Source organism: Gallinula chloropus (assembly GCF_964237585.1).
Source record: "Gallinula chloropus genome assembly, chromosome: 1".
Lineage (NCBI taxonomy): Eukaryota > Metazoa > Chordata > Aves > Gruiformes > Rallidae > Gallinula > Gallinula chloropus.
Genome location: NC_140085.1, coordinates 189,839,486 through 189,858,284, shown reverse-complemented (window position 1 = coordinate 189,858,284; position 18,799 = coordinate 189,839,486). Strand labels below are relative to the sequence as shown.

At 52.1% G+C, this 18,799-nt stretch overlaps 1 protein-coding gene across 1 annotated transcript; it reads left to right on the top strand.

Annotated features, from left to right (window-relative positions):
* The first annotated feature begins 582 nt into the window (after positions 1 to 582).
* Positions 583 to 14,211, top strand: P2RY2 (purinergic receptor P2Y2). The gene is made up of 2 exons (XM_084263144.1): positions 583 to 727; positions 10,272 to 14,211. Exon 2 carries the CDS (start codon positions 10,276 to 10,278, stop codon positions 11,350 to 11,352), a length of 1,077 nt encoding a protein of 358 aa, XP_084119270.1. The 5' UTR covers positions 583 to 727; positions 10,272 to 10,275; the 3' UTR covers positions 11,353 to 14,211.
* Positions 14,212 to 18,799: the final 4,588 nt, after the last annotated feature.

Genomic DNA, 18,799 nt, shown 5'->3' with positions numbered 1-18,799 from the left:
GAGGTTGGATGCAGTGGGGTGGGGATTGTATCCTACCCTGGGTCCAGCCCTGATCCCATCCATGGTCCCAATCCGGGACGAAGGTGGGGGGGTGAGGGTGGGGGGGAGGGGGTGGGAGGGGGTGCTCCTGTCCGAGCATCAGCACCGGTCCCAGCCTCGGTGCGTGGGGAGGCCGGTCCCAACCCCAGCTCCGATCCCATCCATGGTCCCATCTGCGGAGTCGGGGGGCTCGAACTCCAGCTCCGGTTCCCATCCCCGGCAGAGAAAGGCGGGGGGGCGGGGCGGGGGTGGTGGTGGGGAGCGGTCGGTCTCCACTCCCGGTCCCAACCCCGTCCCATTTCGCTGGGGCGAGAGACGGGAGCGACGGGTCTCCCGCCCTGGTCCCACCCCGGAGTGCGGGTGTCTGGCCCCGGTCCCATCCCCGGAGGGCGGTCCCAACCCCAGTCCCAACCCCATGGTGGGGGGGGCGGTCCTGCCCCGCTCCTGCCCCATTCCCAGCACCAGGGGAGGGCGGTACGGTCCCAATCCCGCCCCCCCCACCCCCCCCCCCCCCACCCCGTCCCTTTGCCCGACTCACACGGCTCGGCGGCGGCCGGGGGCAGCGGGACCGGGTACGGGGCTGAGGAAGGACCGAGCCCCGGGCATGGAACTGCCTCCGCCGCCGGCCTGAGCGGAGCGATCGGCACGGAGCCACCCGGGACGGAGCCACCCGGCTCGGCATCGCCCGGTGAGCGGGGCCACATGCGGCCGGGGGAAGCGTAGGGGGCACGGAGGGGGGTTGGGGGGGGGGGGGGGGGGAGGTGTACGATAGTGTGAGGCGGGGGTTGCGACCCACGAGGTGCAGGTGTGCAAGGGGTGCGCGGGGTGGGAGTGGGTACTCGGGTTGGGAGGGGACTCGCACGCACCCCTGTGCACTCACGGGTGGGGGGGATATGCACGCACCCCTGTGCACACACGGGTGGGGGGCACCCGCACGCACCCCTGTGCACTCATGGGTGGGGGGGATATGCACGCACCCCTGTGCACACACGGGTGGGGGGCACCCGCACGCACCCCTGTGCACTCACGGGTGGGGGGTGCACACACGGGTGGGGGACACACACACGCACCCCTGTGCACACACTGGTGAGGGGTACACACATGCACCCCTGTGCACACACTCGGGGGGACATACACATAACCTGAGCTAGTGGAGGGTGTCCCTGCCCCTGGCAGTGGTGGGCTTTGATGGACTTTGAGGTCCCATCCCACCCCAACCAGCCTGGGGTTCTGTGGCTGTAGGATGACATGCACACACCCCTGTGCACACACGTGCATACGCACAGGGGCTGCACTGGCTGCTTATCCCCCTCTTCCATGAGTGAGTGACATTGGTGACACAATGTCCCTGTGCACCCAAAAAGCAGTGAACAGGGCACTGCAAGGGCAGGACCAAACCCTGATTCTCCTTCTCCGTGTGGGAGCAGCTCACACCCCACATATCACCCAGAGGCTCTTTTGCCACTAAAATTCCCCTCAAACCCCTGAACTGATCCAAAACCAGGGTGGCTGGAGCAGCAGCAGGTCCAGTGCTGGCATGAGCACCTCGAGCCAGTAGCTTGGACAAGCCTCCTGGGTGCCCTTTGCTCCTCTTTGCCTGAATTATTCGATTGTTTACCCGTTAAATCCCAATAATCTCTTCTGCCTGTTCGGTTTCTCCCTTCCCAGGGGTGTTCACTGGCTGTTTATCAGGGGTTTCCTGTACACACCTCTGGTAAAAGCCACGGAGCTGAGTCCTTGCTTTAGCCCAGCTTGTGTTTTTCCATCTCTTCACATGCTGGGGTGCCTGTGTCATTTATTTGGGTTTAAGTTGCACCCAGATCAGTGAGACGCTGGCTTCAAACTCCTTTGACTCCCTTTGATAGCTCCTAACCCCAAGACCATCTTCTGCCCCAGACCAGGGGATGGGGTGGCATCGCTGCAGGAGCAATTTTTAAGGATGAAACATCTTAATTTCTCTTTCTGCTACAGTTTTCTTATCAGCTTATTGCAAAACCCATTTGGCAACCCGCTGCCTTCCTGTGTGTGAGGCAGAGAGCACCAAACCCCACTCCTCGGGGCAGGCGGGGGGGCTGCTGGAGGTGGGGGACAGTACCCCTGGTGTGGCTGCTGAAACGGGGACATTTTCTTACCACGAAGCATGTGCCATGAGTTCCTCTTCCTCATTTATACCTGACCAAAGGGAACTTGGGCCTTCAGCCTTGGTGCTTGAGAAGCTGAGGAGCTCCAAAGACCCCCAAAAATAGGCAGCTGAACCCCAAAACGTGGCCGTTTCCTGGGACTGTGGTGGGTTATAAAGCACTGAGAAGTATTTTCAACTGTCCTGGCACTGAGTGGCTTTACCCCTGTCTCTCCCTGACCTGATTTTTATCTCTGATTATTGACATAGAGCCAAAGTCAGGAATACTTTGCTGGCAGTGGAGCGTGCTACCGGCCACATTGTCACCTCTCCTTAATACTGAACATCCCCTCTTAAATTCTTAACGGGAACAAAGGCCCTTTTGCTCCCACAGGATGCTTCTTATGGAAGAACAACCAATTATTCCCTCCCCACCAGGGGGTTTTCTGAGGTTTTGGTGCTGCTTTGGGTTTGCTGTAACTTTGGGTGCCGTGGTGAAGCCTGATAATTGTGTTATCTCCTGGATAGGGCAGAGCGCATTTGGTTTTGGAGGGCGGGTTGTGGGGTTGATGGGTGACTCCCTGGGTTTGGGCGGGAGGCTTTTAGGTCTCCGTGGAAATCTAGTTTCTCCCAGGTATGGGGCTTGTAGGGTGAAACAGAGGGTGACGCAGTAGAACGAATCAGAAAGTGGTTCCACACTGTTCCTCCATCACTTCCTCAGTAAGCACAAAGAAAATCTTGGAGTCAAATTCATATTCCAGGTATAAAAACCCACAATCCCCAAGAAATTTCAAGGATGCCAGTGCCCCGATTTCTCCCCCCCTCCTCTGATAAATAAAAATCAAGATTTAAGGGTTCAAATAGGATGTAATCTGCCTTCAACCCTGTGGGATGCTGCAGGGTCTCCAGGAGGGCAGGTGGGACCGGGGCGACTGGGGATGTCCTGGGACCTGTGTGCTGGGGGTGGGGAAACCCATGCAGGCAGCATCACTTTCAGAGCAGCAGGAAGGGAACTGTTTGATCTGGTGATGACGGGATTAAATACTGGCCAGGGTGAGATTTGCTTCCAGCAGGATCTGTCCCTGGAGACATGACGTGCTGGGAATCGAGTCAGGTTCAACTGAAAGAAGGAGACTTTTTAATTAGATGAAAAACACCAGCACCCGTGGGTTTAATGCTGTTATCTAATTTGCTCTCAAGCCAGAGCGTTGGTTAATCCGGATTGACTTCCTATGGTGGGGATGAAGGCAGGAGAATTTGGTACTGTCTGGGAAGTGGAGGGATTGATTCAGGGAGGAATTCAGGGAGGTTTTTTGGGGGAAAACCAGGGATTCACAAAGTCATTTGGCTTAAAGTGAAACGTTGTGTCTGACATACAAACAACACCAGAAAGTTCTTTTGAAGTTGTTGTTTGAAACTTCCTCTCCCCTTTTTAGCCTAGGTCAAGTGACTGAAAAGCCCTCTACGAAACCAAAACTCCCCCAATAAAATACTTTTCATAGAGAAAAGAAATTTAACTCTACTCTTTCTCAGTCTGGGGGAGGAGGGGAAACTGAGGAATGGGATGCTTTGGCAGAGCAGACTCCCCTATGCCCTCTGAGATGCTTTTTGAAGAGGAGAGATTAGAAACATGGATTCTTTGAAAGCTCCTTTGGGGAAAAATGAGGGTTTCTGGCTACTTTGAGGGTGTGGGAAAGGGGTAGGTCAGATCCATGGGGGGTAGAAGAGGGAGCATTGCCTGTGGCTCCAGGAAAGGAGATAGTTAAGGCCCCTTAAGATCTTTAAACCTTGATTTTGGGTATCTTGGAAATGTATTTTGGGGGTATCTTGCCTTGGGATAGCTGGAGAGAAGCACAGAGGGAACGATGAGGATGGTGGGACCGGGGCAACTGGGGATGTCCTCAGCCCACAGTGGTGGCCGGAGGAGAAAGACACTGAAGGTCACTGTGGAGGAAAGGAGCCAAATGGAAAGGGCAGATGAAAACCAGGCAGTTTGGGCAGGCTCAGGTTTCAGCCTGAGCCCATCTCAGACTCCCAACCAGAGAAGCTCCATAGCATCCGATCACGCTGCCTGTTTGCTTTTGTTTGCCCAGGGTTTCAACCACAGTCCCACAGGAGAGAGAAAATGCTGCCAGGTCATTTGCTTCCCAGTGTCTCGAGTAGTTCCTGATCTGGAGCAATTTTTTTTTAGTTTGATGAGCCTAGTAAATGCCTATAAATTAGGGCAGGGGGAAACAACCGCGGTCTCCTTGTGCCCCTTGCAAATGAGCTGGTGGGGAAGATGCAGTAAATGGATCGTGGCTTCATGCCAACTGAGCCAGCAGTGTGCCCGGGTGGCCAGGAAAGCCACTGGCATCCTGGCTTGTGTCAGAAATAGTGTGGCCAGTAGGTCTGGGGAGGGGATTGTGCCCCTGGACTGGGCACTGGTGAGGCTGCATCTTGAGTGCTGGGTCCAGTTCTGGGCTCCTCACTCCAAGAAGGACATGGAGGTCCTGGAGCATGTCCAGAGAAGGGCAACCAGGCTGGGGAAGGGGCTGGAGGGCAAATCCTCTGAGGAGTGGCTGAGGGAGCTGGGGGTGTTGAGCCTGGAGAAGAGGAGGCTGAGGGGAAACCTTCTCAGCACCTCCACTGACCTGACAGGAGGGTGCAGAGAGGTGGGCGATGGTCTCTTCAGCCAGGGGACAGGAGATGGGACAAGGGGAAATGGGCTCAAGCTGCACCAGGGCAGGGTCAGCTCAGATGGGAGGGAAAAGTTCTTCCCTGGAAGAGTTGTGGGGCTGTGGAACAGGCTGCCCAGGGAGGGGGCTGAGTCCCCACCCCTGGGTGTGTTTAACAGACGGGGAGATGAGGTACTTAGGGATATGGTTTAGCTTAGGACAGGAATGGTTGGACCTGATGATTTTACAGATCTTTTCCAATCTTGTGATTTTGTGATTCTGTGTGATTCAATCTACAGTGTAAAGCAACAGGAGCTGCATTCGCAGTTGGTGGGTTGGATTTCCCAGGGCTTTGCACCAGCAGAAGGAAGGGCTGCATCTGTGAGGTCCTGCCGGTAAATTAATCCGCATTAATTATGCAGGAAGGTCAATTAAACTTCATCATTTCCCATCCCTCCCTCCCCATCATTAACAAACATTCTTTGCAGCTGTAATTTGGTTCTGCTTTGTTTGCTTTGGTGACTTTGCTTCTGCTGGCAGGTTCCTCATCACAGAAAGATGGATGGTGACTGCTGGGATGGTACTGGGAATTCTGAAAAATGGGGCAAACCTCAGGATTAAAGCCCTTTACTCAGTGATTCAGTGTCCGACCCATGGTCCCCCTGTGCTGGCCCTTGCTGCCTGTTCCTCAGCTGCCCATGACCTTCTCCGATGACAGCCCCCCTCCTTCCCTGTGTTGACTCATCTAAATATCCCCTGCCCAACCGTGATAGATAGTGTTATGGGACCGTTTTGGGATGCTGACATCACATGCACATGCCTGTGGGTATATATATATTTAAGGGTAGGTGGCTGCCAGGATTGCAATGCTGATCTGCCTGGTCTCCTTGCATCACAGTGCTTATCCTTCCCCATGCTGTCTTCATCCATTACAGATGATGGGGGTGGGAAACACCAAAAATTATCCAAAGCCACACTGCAGAGAGAGAGATGGTCCAGTCGTTGCAATGAGGTTCATCCAAGGGCCATCAGAAGGCCTGGCATCGAGGAAGCGGGTCTGAGCAATGCCCTTGCTGGGCATGGGTGACTGGAGGGCACCTCAAAAGCAGTGTATGGTCACCCTCATTCAATGCCAGACAAAAACACCTCCTGACATGACCCCAGGAAGGGCTGAGAGAGCCAATGAAGCAGTGGTGGTCCTCACCAAAGCATTGTTAGGGATTTTGTTTTGGGACTCATAGAATGATGAAAGGCCTGGAGCATCTCCCCTACGAGGAAAGGCTGAATGACCTTGGGCTGTTCAGCCTTGAGAAAAGAAGCCTGAGAGGGGATCTGATCAATGGGTATCAATATCTGAAGGGTGGGACACAGGGGGACATGGCCAGCCTCTTCTCAGTGTCTGTGGGGACAGGACAAGGGGCGATGTCCTCAAGTTGGAGCACAGGGAGTTCCACACCAATCTGGGGAAGAGCTTCTTCCCGGTGAGGGTGAGGGAGCCCTGGGACAGGCTGCCCAGGGGGGTGTGGAGTCTCCTTCTCTGGAGATATTCCAGCCCCGTCTGGACACCGACCTGTGTGACCTGTCCTAGGGAGCTGCTTTGGCAGGGGGGTTGGACCCGATGGGCTCTGGAGGTCCCTTCCAACCCCTACGGTTCTGTGACTCTGTGAGAAGTGTTTATCCAGCTCAGCATCCTCAGGGGTGGCTGTTGCTTCCCCTCTCCCCTCATCCCCGCTGGTGCCTTGATGTGTCACACTGAAAGCTGGTGTTTGTGCCATCCGGCCCGTAGGCAGAGGAAAGGGCAGCTGCTGCCTTTTGTGCCCTCACACAAGGCCTTGGCTGGCCACGTCCTCTCCGTCTCGCTCACTGCGGATGCAGCAGGGCTGAGGGTGAGGGGGTGGACTGCAGCCACGGCCCTGACAGACACAGGAGGTTTTGTCCCAGGGATTCTGGGCAAAAGTAGGGGTGGGGGGAACTAAAAAAGAATGGCATTTCCAGAGGGAAAAGGAGGGAGAGCACAACGGCAAGGACAAGGCTGCCTTGTGAGTGGGGCTTTGTCTCTCTGATTACCCTGTTCTAGCCAACCAGAGAGCCCTGTTTGGTCCTTTTCCTGAAGATGGAGATGTGCATCTTGGCACATCTGTGGCGGCAGCATGGCCTGGGGCAGCCTGTGCTGCCCTGCACGCTGGAGGAGATTCCCCACCTTTATTTACAGATGGGTTTCAAACACCTTGTTGGGTTTTCTAGCTGCTGTCTCAGGCGCCTGTGGGGAGGGAGGCTGGGAGATAAGGTGGTTTTGCCTCTGTCTGTGATGGGTTGTCTGCAGGGTACAGGTGGGATGCAGATTTAGAGGCATGAGGAAACCACGTACAAGGTTTCTGGAGCTCTGTAACCCTTCCCCATGCCTTTTAGGGCACCTTGTCTGGCTTCTCTGTTGAAGTCTGACATGTTTGGTCGACTGCCAGGTCTACAGGCAACCTCTGTATTGACTTCACATCTGCAAAGCTCATGGGGAAGGAACTTCGGGACAAGAGCATCTGGAAAGTGTTTTCCCATCTCCCTGAGCACTGTCAGCCTTCTCCAACCCCCTTGCCAAGGAAGCAGGGCAAAAGGTGATGGGTCCAGAGCTGAACCAGGCACAGGGAAAGCTGGGACAGGACAAGATGCATCCTGGTTTCTCATGTCCATCACAGAGCAGTTCCTAAAATTATATTTGGATTTTTGCAGATGTGGCAGATTAGGCAGTGCATGAGCGTGCCTGTGGTTTCTGCTCATGTCCTCAGGAAGTGTGAGCCTCAGGCCGGTGCTACCTGTGGTCTGCTCTGAGGGGGGAACCGTCAAAATGGGGGAAACATCATCAGGGATCATATCCGTGCCATGTGTGGACAGGTTGTTTGAGCCAGTCCCTGAAGCAAGGACCAGAGTTATCCCCATGTGATGGGCTGGAGGCATCATTTCACCCCTTCTCCATAAGCTGTCAAGGTGCATTTTAGTGCCATAATGCTTCGCGCCATTGAGACACCATGCAGGCTGGCAGCTTCTAGGAGAACTTCATCACCTCCTTTCCTGGAGGATCTGAATCAGAAACTGAAGCAGGATAGTTCTGGGTCAAAATGGAACAGCTGAAGAATCTGTGAGTGTTTAGCCTGGAGAAGAGGAGGCTGAGGGGAGACCTTCTCAGCGCCTCCACTGACCTGATAGGAGGGTGCAGAGAGGTGGGCGATGGTCTCTTCAGCCAGGGGACAGGAGATGGGACAAGGGGCAATGGGCTCAAGCTGCGCCAGGACAGGGTCAGCTCAGATATGAGGGAAAAGTTCTTCCCTGAAAGAGTTGTGGGGGTGTGGAACAGGCTGCCCAGGCTGAGTCCCCTTGTGTGTTTAACAGATGGGTAGATGAGGTACTTGGGGATATGATTTAGCATAGTATGGGAATGGTTGGACTTGATGATCTTAAAGGTCTTTTCCAACCTTGTGATTCTGTGATTCAGTACTTGTTTGCAGGAAAGGACATGCTCATGTCAGCATGGTGGCACCAGGTTAGAGCTGAACCATTAAGTTGAGAAGGATGGCATTGCTGTTTCCCACCTAAAATCATGATGGGATTTGCATCAGGGCACATCCCACATACTCATTCAAAGGATGCCTTTACCCAAACCTTTTGTCTCACTCTTGGTCTCTGAGCTCCTTCTCTGGATTCATCTCCCCTAACCCTGTTTCCACGGGTTTCCCATGACAGGGTACAGCAGCACAGGGCTCAGCACGTTGCGTCCCCTGAGATCAAACCAGCTTGTTTTACGGGAAGGGGAGGCAAATGCATTTTAATTTGCTTCCTGGCTGATGGTCTTGCTGAGCGATCATGTGTCGGCTGGGTCGTGGGCTGTCCCTGCCACACAAAAGGGCCCTTGTCTCTCCTGACACAGACAGAGCCAGACTCTGTGTGTCTGCAGAGACTCTTTTGAGTCCATTTTTCTCATTTCAACTGGCTGTTCCCATGCACACATCAGCTTTATGTAAGCACAGGCAGACTTTCTGGTGCTGGTGATGCTGGATGTGCCAGTCTCAAGGCTGGGAAGCTGAATCAGCAAGGTGACCACCATCAGCCCAACACAAGGAAAACTCCTTGGCATTAAAAACTCAGCAGCAGCATCAATAAACCCAGGCAATGGGGTGGAGAACATGCTCTGCTCTGGTGAGACCTCACCTGTGTCCAGCTCTGGAGCCCTCAGCACAGTAAGGACATGGACCTGTTGGAGTGTGTCCAGAGGAGGCCATGGGGATGATACGGGGGCTGGAGCACCTCTGCTGTGAAGCCAGGCTGAGAGGCTGCAGGGGGACCTTAGAGCCCCTTCCAGTCCCTGAAGGGACCTACAGGAAAGCTGGAAAGGACTGTTTAGAAAGGTATGGAGCAATAGGACAAGGGCCAGTTGTTTTAAACTACAGCAAGGCAGGTTTAGATGAGGCATTAGGAAGAAGTTCTTCACTCTGAGGGTGGTGAGACTCTGGCCCAGGTTGCCCAGAGAGGTGGTGGAGGCCCCATCCCTGGAGACATTCAAGTTTGGGCTTGATGGGGCTCTGAGAGACATGATATAGTTAAAGGTGTCCCTGCTCACTGCAGGGGGTCAGACTAGGTGGCCTTTGAGGGTCCCTTCCAACCTAACACAGCCTGTGATTCTATGATTCTTTTTGGCAAGGTCTGATTACCTCGGGGAGCCTTCTGTTATTGTGATGTTTGCTCTACCAGGAATAGCTGAGGACCTCTGAAATCAGAAACTTGCCAGTCACAGGGATTGCTCACTGAAGAGCCCAGTTTCCTTTCCTTGCCCATTCTGCCTGCGATTTAGCAGGACCCACCTTTCAAGGTGCTCAGCTGAGTCACTTCTTATAGGTGGTTAAGCCCAGAATGGAGCATCTTTCCTTTTCCTGTAGTGCAGGAGACCAAATTTCTGTATGAACCTGGTGGGAAGGGTGGGTTGGGGCATTGAGCTTGACTCCCAGGTGGGGCCTGGGATTTTTTGGTGACCTTAGAGCAGCTTGGTTCCTCCTCTGTGCTCCAGATATAACATGAGGATAAATAAAATTCCCTTCATCTGCTTTACTGTAAGTCCTGTACGCTATTGACTACCTTGGTTGTGTGAACACCCAATGCGATGATGCCATGGTCTTCAAGGGTACGTGATGCACTGGCAGGATGTGCACATTGTCACCCCTCAAATCATTGTCACCTGCACTGAGATGGCACTGCCTGGTGGGCAGCAAGCCATGCTTGTGGGTAGATTAGCCAAGCATTGATGGCAAACTTGAAGGGAGGAAAAAGGAAGGTTGTAGCAGTAGTTTAGAGTAGTAACAACAACATTGGCCACACAATGTGTCATGGCATTGTGGCACTGGGATTCATCTAACCCACCACTTCCAGGGACTCCTTACCTCCATGTCCTTACAGCCTCTTTGCTTTCCCCACAGGGTGATGGCAAACCTAACAACTCCTCCAGCATGGACCAGAGTCATCAACAGCTCCTCGGACCCCGGCGGCACAGGAGACAATACCTACAAGTGCATATTTGATGAGGACTTCAAGTATGTCCTGCTGCCCGTCTCATATGGTATTGTGTGTGTGGTGGGTCTCTTTCTCAACCTGCTGGCTCTCTACGGCTTCATCTTCAGAATCAAGACCTGGAATGCCTCCACCACATACATGTTCAACCTGGCCATATCTGACACGCTCTATGTGGTCTCCCTGCCCCTCCTGGTATATTATTATGCCATGGGGGACAACTGGCCCTTCAGCGTGGGCTTGTGTAAAATAGTCCGCTTCTTGTTTTACACCAACCTCTACTGCAGCATCCTTTTCCTCCTCTGCATCAGCATCCATCGATTCCTGGGCATCTGCTTCCCACTGAAGTCGCTGCAGTGGGGACACGTTCGCTACGCCCGGAGGGTGTCGGTCATCGTGTGGGTGGTGACAGTCGTGTGCCAGTCACCCATCCTCTTCTTTGTCACCACCAGTGTGAAGCGTGACACCATCACCTGCCACGACACGTCCAGCAAGGACCTCTTTGGCCAGTTTGTCATTTACAGTTCCGTCATGTTGGTGCTGCTCTTCTGCATCCCTTTCCTCATCATCATCATCTGCTACTGCCTAATGGCCCGGAGGCTGCTGCAACCCACACGCGGGATGTCCCGGCTGTCCCGATCCAAAAAGAAGTCAGTCAAGATGATAATCATTGTCTTGGTGGTCTTCATCGTTTGCTTCCTTCCTTTTCATGTCACTCGTACCTTGTACTACTCCTTCCGGAGCTGGGACTTGAGCTGCCAGACCCTCAATGCCATCAATTTAGTCTATAAGGTGACTCGTCCCCTAGCTAGCACCAACAGCTGCTTGGATCCCATTTTGTATTTCCTAGCAGGGCAACGATTCATGAAGTTTGCAGGCAACAAAATGCCATGGAAGGCTCGAAACGAAATGGCACTGGGGATCGTGCCCAATAGTCACTTGGGAACCACCAACGACACGGACACGTTATCCAAGGATACGAAATCATAGAATCATAGAATCATAGAGTCATAGGCTGGTCTGGGTTGGAAGGGACCCCAAGGATCACAGAGTTCCAACCCCCCTGCCACAGGCAGGACCACCAACCTCCAGGCCTGGATCTACACAAGGTTGCCCAGCGCCACATCCAACCTGGCCTAGCTCTGCATCCTAGCTCTGCTCAAGCATGGCCAGCACCGTCTCCATGATGGAAAGGTTTATCCCAGGTGTGAAAGGAGGTCAGGATGCTTCAGGACCCAGGGCTTTTGGTGTTTGCAGTGTGCCTTGGCTTGCACCCACTTGAGGGTGGTCTGTGTTCAGTGCACCCTTCTGCTTGTCACCATGTCAAACTTATCTTTTTTTTTTCAGGAAGATGCTGCTGTGGTTACACACACAAACCCTGTATCTGTGCAACCTGTCCTAGGGAGCCTGCTTTGGCAGGGGGGTTGGACCCAGTGATCTCTGGAGGTCCCTTCTAACCCCTACAATGCTGTGATCTGCGTGAATCTGTGATCTCTGCCTCTCTGTTCAATGCTGAATGGCTCCTCTCCACCAGTAAGGCTGGGTCACCTCTATCATTGTGGCCAAATATGCTTTAAAAAAAAATAATATATATATATATATCACACACTGAATGCCTTAGATCATTTTCTAAAGCAGAAACGTGTCCAAAAGGTTCCACTCAATAAATCCATCTACATTCCCTGGCACAGAGGTATAGCAGGGGTTTCTCCGTGCCTTGGCAAGGGATGGAAGGCTGTTGGTCGATGAGGAGTGTCAGCTGTGTTTCTGATAAACAGGTCGATGAAAATGTCAAGCACAAATCCCTCCTGCAGTGGGGAAGAGTCTCCCACAGCTTTGCATCCCTGAAGAAATGCTCTCCCAGCTTCAAGCCCCGGCTTCTGCTGGCAGAGCCAGGAGGGGACTCCCAGCTCCTGTCCAAGGGTTGGCTTCTGATTGGTTAAAAGAAGGTGCTGGTGGACCCTCCATCCCACTTGAGTATACCGGTACCACCCCACAGGAGTTTAATGGTACCATCAAGCAGATCTGCGGTAGTTTTCTCCAGCAGAGTCAGCATCTTCCAAAACACCCATTAGTGCTTCCCAACAGCAATGTTGACCTTTGAAAAGCTTTTTGGAACCCATAGCTGTCTCTTAACTGCTGACTTTTAATAATCATCTCCAGCTCATTAGAATTCAGGGTGAGCTTTTCATGTCTTGCTTTCAACCCCCTTACTAGTGACTCACGTTTCCAGCAAAGAAGCAAAGACCATTGCTCATCCCCTTGGCTTAGTGCTGTCACATCCTCTGTGCTGCTCAGAGGCAGGGCCTTTAGCGACCTTTAGCAGCCTGGTGTTACCCGAAATGCTGCTCAGATGCTGCTTCCTGGTCTAATGGAGCCAGTCAGCATATCCCTGACTGACAGTGTGATTCTCCTCTGGGACAAATTTGGCAGTGCTAAACACTGGGTTGAGGAGGTATACCAGTAAACATGGTGCTAAACTTAATCTCAGTCCTGTCTGGATTTGGTCATGCATCCCCCCCTCCACCAGCCAGGACAGTTCAAAGTAAACCAGTGCAAACATCCACAAAACACTTCCCCAGAAGGTCCACTTGGTCTTTCTCTCTGTAATTGTTGGGTTAGAGAGCTGAGAGCCAAAGCCCATGGTTTTCTTGCCCAGCTTTGCCACAAGGATGCTGATTCCTCACCCCAAAAATGTAAACTGCTTGTGCTGCAGCACTGGGCAAGTCATATTTTGTAAAAGCCACCCTGGGTCTATTTTAGGATGAGGCAAACACATCTGATCCTGGTCCAGACCAATTCCTCAGACCTCTTCTTAGCTTCTCCCATTCCTCCTCCTTCTGAAGTGGCTTGGTGGAGATAAAGAATCACTGCTGATGTACCCAGATGAGTTCAGTCAAGGGTGACTGGGACCGTTCAGAGTTAACTGGCAGGTTCCTGTGGTCCCAGCTTGGTAGAGCCACAGTACCATGGAGGTCTCTTGTCCTAACCAACAATGTCACAACCACAGGAGGCGAAGGAGGGGATTGTCTCAGCTTTGAGCACCATTGGCAAAGTGTGGGACACAAGGGGAAATAGCCAGCCTCTTTTCTATGGTCTGTGGAGACAGGACAAGGGTTCTGTGATACTGTGATTGGCAAAGAAAAATAGGACATTTGCAGGGTTCTTGAGTGAACTTTTAGGATAGGGTTGGGTTAAGAGAAAAGGTACACCATGGCAGCACCTTGTGCTTGTGAAGGGAGCTTGGCTTTATGGGGAGGGTCATGGCATAGTCACTGGGGCGAGACGAATAATTGGGTGAAATTAATTCAACTGGTACAAACGTTACTCCAGGCCAGGTCTTGCCTGGTCTCCCACACTTGCCAAAAAGCAGCATGAATACCGAGTTACGTGCTCTGAATAACTCAACAAAATTGTGCACCAATTTCACTCCAGGCCTGGAGGTTGGTGTCCCTGCCTGTGGCAGGGGGTTTGGAACTCTATGATCCTTGGGGTCCCTTCCAACCCAGACTATTCTATGATTCTATGATTCCTGCTCGGCGATGCCACCTTTCTCCAAGCTAGCATCAGCTGGCTTCAAACCATCACCTTGGTCAACACTGCCAGTCCATCAGCATGGTTCCTCTGTGATCCTGACCTTCTGTGAGCTAGTGGCACTGTTCAGATGCAGAGCAGTTGGAGACGTACCAACTGGAAATTTATATCAAGATTTTTTTTATTATTTTTTGTTTGCAAAAGCACTAACTTATACTAAAAAAAAGTGGGTTTTGTGACAATGACTGTACATTTTTATTTTTGTAACATACAGACACCTCAGATTTCTTATAGTAAATAAATTTATTTCTATTATGAGCACTCTTCTGTGTCCTCCAATGTGTACAAGAAGATGCTGGGGATAGAAATTGGATTGTTGAATGTCATAGATGTGACTTAGGGCCAATGGGATCCTGGGGTGCATCAAAAGGAGCGTGGCCAGCAGGTCAAAGGAGGTGATCCTCTTCCTCTGCCTTGCCTTGGTCAGGCCCCACCTGGAGTGTTGTGTCCAGTTCTGGGCTCCCTGGGATAAAAAAGACAGGGATCTCTGGGAAAGAGTCCAGAGGAGGGACATGGAGATGATTAAAGAAGCCTGAGAGGGGATTTGATCAATGGTTATCAATATCTGAAGGGTGGGACACAGGGGGACATGGCCAGCCTCTTCTTAGTGGGCTGTGGGGACAGGACAAGGGGTGATGACCTCAAGTTGGGATTGTTCCCGGTGAGGGTGAGGGAGCCCTGGGACAGGCTGCCCAGGGGGGTGTGGAGTCTCCTGCTCTGGAGATATTCCAGCCCCATCTGGACACTGACCTGTGCACCCTGTCCTAGGGAGCTGCTTTGGCAGGGGGGTTGGACCCGATGAGCTCTGGAGATCCCTTCCCACCACTGCGATTCTGTGTTCTGTGAATTCCTTCAGTCTCTTCCCAAGACCAGTTTCTCCAGCCTTCAAAATAGTTAAGAACTAATTTTCCAGCAATGACTATAAAATGCAGACACAGCAACTGCCCATTGTCCTGTGATGTGGGACAGAGCAGCACTTCGTGGTTCCCTCCACCATGGGAGTAAACTCCACTTGGGTTCCTCTTCTAAAAACTTTCAAGACCTTATTGTTGTCAAAACATGAAGGCTCAAAAGCATAAAGCTGAAGAAATCGCTGCAAGCCTCAAAATTAGTTATCCCAAAATATACTCCCTAATAAAACCCAACCCTTGTGATTTTCAACACAACTTTTGGAGTCTCACTCCAGAAAGAATGGCATGTGGATGATGGAGTAGAGGCCCCAGCCCTGGAGATATTCACGGTTGGGCTTGATGGGGCTCTGAGTGGCCTGAGCTAGTGATGGTGTCCCTGCTCACTGCAGGGGGTTGGACTAGATGGCCTTCAAAGGTCCCTTCTAGCCTAACATGTTCTATGATTCTATAAGGAGTTGCAGATGGATAGCTTTAGCTTTTACAGCATCACACACAAGCAATGACTTCTTTCTCCAGCACCAACTTGTTTGAGCTACTAAAACCCAAGAAAGAGAATTAAGTGGGAATAACATCAACTGATGGGGAACACAGAGACTGTGCAGTTACTTCAGAGAAACAAAGAACAACCCCCCCCTAAGAGAATCCCCATCAAAACCATTTTGCTAAATATCTCTTAGCTGTGGGAGCAGGAAGAGAAAGTTAAGAGCATTGATGGCTTCCTGACAAGCAAATAAATCTGCCACGTGGGCTGGAGGGATGCACACTTCTGCTAGACCTTCCCAGCATCCAAACGTAGGGCTTTCTCTTCCCAGTTGTGCCTTTCTAGGAAGCAGGCCCTTAATCTGGCAGAGGCAGGCAGTGAGCCATGGTGTTACTGGAAGTCACTCTGTGTGTTAACTTCTTATCAAGTGGTGAGTCCTGGCTTCATTTTTCTTCTGTTTTTCCTCCTTCAGTGTTGATTTCTTAATGAACAAATCTGTCTGCCTCTGCAAGTCATTTATCATCTCGTTGGCCAATTCAATAGGATCATTGAATCACAGCATGTGTTAGGTGGGAAAGGACCTTCCAAGCCCATCTAGTCCCACCCCCTGCAGTGAGCAGGGACATCTTCACTAGATCATGTTGAATGTCTCCAGGGATGGAGCCTCCACCACCTCTCTGGGCAGCCTGGGCCAGGGATCCACCACCCTCAGAACTTCTTCTTTAGGTCTCATCTGACCCTGCCCTGCTCAAGTTTAACCCATCACCCCTCGTCCTGTCGCTCCATGCCCTCAGGAACAGTTGTTCCCCAGCTTTCCTATAGGCACCTTTCAGGGACTGGAAGGGGCTCTGTGGTCTCCCCCAAGCCTTCTCTTCTGAACCAGCCCAACTCTCTCAGCCTGGCTTCATAGGATAGGTGCTCCGGCCCTTGGATCATCCTCACACAGATGATCCCAGTACGGACACCACTTGTCACCCTTCTCTATCTGGACATTGAGCCATTAACTACTACCCTCTGGATGCAACCATCCAGCCAATTCCTTATCCAACAGATGGACAAAGTCCCTGTGCTATTGAGCTCCTATGAGTTCCATAGAAAACAGCTTGTCATATGAAGGACAAAGAGCCAAACCTCACCCTTCAGCTCAAGCTACATTAGACACCAGAGAATCCATACCCACTTCCCCCATGCTACAGGCCAAGGTGGCTTGCAAAGGTGTCCATCACACCATCAATGACCATAGAATCATAGAAACACAGAATCTTCTGGGTTGGAAGGGACCCGTAAGGCCCATCGAGTCCAACCCCTGGCTCCACACAGGTCAAGTCAGAGCAGGGCACTGAGCGCATCGGCCAGACGCTTCTTGCCCTCAGCCCAGCTCGGGGCTGTGACCCCTTCCCTGGGGAGCCTGTGCCAGCGCCCAACCCCCCTCTCAGGACAGAACCTCTTCCTGACACCCAGCCTAAACCTCCCCTGTGCAGCTTCACGCCGTTCCCTCGGGTTCCAGCCCTGGTCCCCACAGAGAGGAGAGAGATTGGTGCTGCCCCTTCGCTCCCCTCGGCAGGAAGCCACAGACCCCATGAGGTCTCCCCTCAGCCTCCTCTTCTCCAGGCTGAACAACCCCAGGACCTTCAGCCTCTCCTGATAATACTTCCCCTCCAGACCCTTCCCCATCCTCTCTGCCCTCCTCTGGACACTCTCCAAGAGCTCTGTGTCCCTCTTGTCCTGTGGGACATAAAAATGATGAGCAAGGAAAGAGGACAGATGGTGTCCCAAAGCCATCCAGAAGACCAACACTGGGTTCAAGCAAAAAGAGGAGATTCCCAAACCCTGCAAACTAATCAGATTATTGCAGAAACACCCAAAAATGGATGGGCCAAGGCAGCATTTTCTTTGCAAGAAATGAAACCTGTGGGTGTTTGAAATAACACACCACCCAGCTTTGTGAGTTTATTTTAAGGCTTCCATGGGTTTTATCCCAATATTTGCAGACTTCTCAGCAAATAAATGCTCAGGAAAGCCTGAAGGTTTAAAATATCTTTTTTTTTTCTTTTCTCCCCAAATACCTGCAGTTTTAGGCACTGGCTAAACACCAACATCTTGGTGTGTGTTTTGGGGAAATGCTGGACTGTCACATATATGTACACATGTATGCACATACCCACACCACAAAGAATCCCTTCCCATGCTCCAGGAGAACAGAAGCAAGTCTGGGGCCTCGTGGCTGAGCCCTGCCCTCCCAAGGGCATGGGTGAGCATACAAACCAGCCCTCTGTGCCTCAAAACCTCTGAATTTCTACAAGAACAGCAACTGTTAAAGCCTCCCGGAGAGCTAAATGTTTCTGGCTATGGGTCATCAACCATGAGATGAGCTGAAAGATCTCAGCTTGGTGCTGGAGGCTTCCACCTTTGCAGCAAAGAATGTGCTGAAGCACCCCTCAAAAAACCCTCCCATTTCAACTGGGTGGGTTTTGCAGTCCCATTTGATGCTGACTGCAGTAGAGCATGAGGTCCCCCACAACATCCTACTCCTCTGTTTGCACAACCCACTATGAAAAGTCATCATGTTACAACTCCCCTTCCAAGGCCTCCCCCTCCCCAAACCCAACATGCCCTCAAAGCATCAGAATCCCACCCTTGAACTTGGAAAGAAAGGGCTGGGGGGCTACCAGATGAGCTCCCAGCTGGTGGGATTACCAGTGGGATACTTGGGAAGATGGTGGAAAATGCATGGAAGACTGAGCTCCCCATAGTGTGGTCAGCATCCTGCACTGATTTTTTTAATGGGGAAATCATTTAGCTGAATCAGCTGAACCCTGCTGCAGCAGAGTCCTCTGCTGGTGCTAAGGGGATGTGGCAGCAAGAAGAAAGGGGTCCCCACATCTACCCCCAAGGCAAAATGAGGTTCCCCATGGGGGTGCTAATGCCCTAGAAATGTCCTGGGACCACACCAAGGGATGGAAACAGAGTCCTAGGTTAGTGTTGGCAGCATTGGTCTCACTGTCACCATACTGACATGTCCACCCAGGCACACACGGCCACGCAAGGCAGCGTCCTGGTTTTGAAGCTGGTATCATTTTTCACTGATGGGACTTTCCAGGCCATGAAGATGTTTTCTACTCCCTTTAAAGTTCCCCTTGTGTAAGCTGAGCCACAGCTCGTAAGATGTCAGGGAAATCAATGTCTCTTCCCATGACCTGTGGTTTTTAGGGCAAGGAAAGTGCGTGGTCACTATCTGCCTCTCATCTAGCCACCCACCTGCCACTCCAGCTCCCTCCCTGCCCACATGTAAAGGCTTTATGCTCCTTTAACATCCTTTAATCCTTTTCTCATCAAAACTGGGGCAAGTAAGTTTGAAACCGGCTGGCCACCACTGGGAGAGGGGCCAAAGTGCATGGATAGAAGTGGAGGCAATTTGGGACCAATGTTGGGAAGAACCTTGGTGCATGTC

What these genes read in the sequence shown, in the direction of transcription:
- P2RY2 (XM_084263144.1), top strand. Translation starts at nt 10,276, where the DNA reads ATGGCAAACCTAACAACTCCTCCAGCATGGACCAGAGTCATCAACAGC.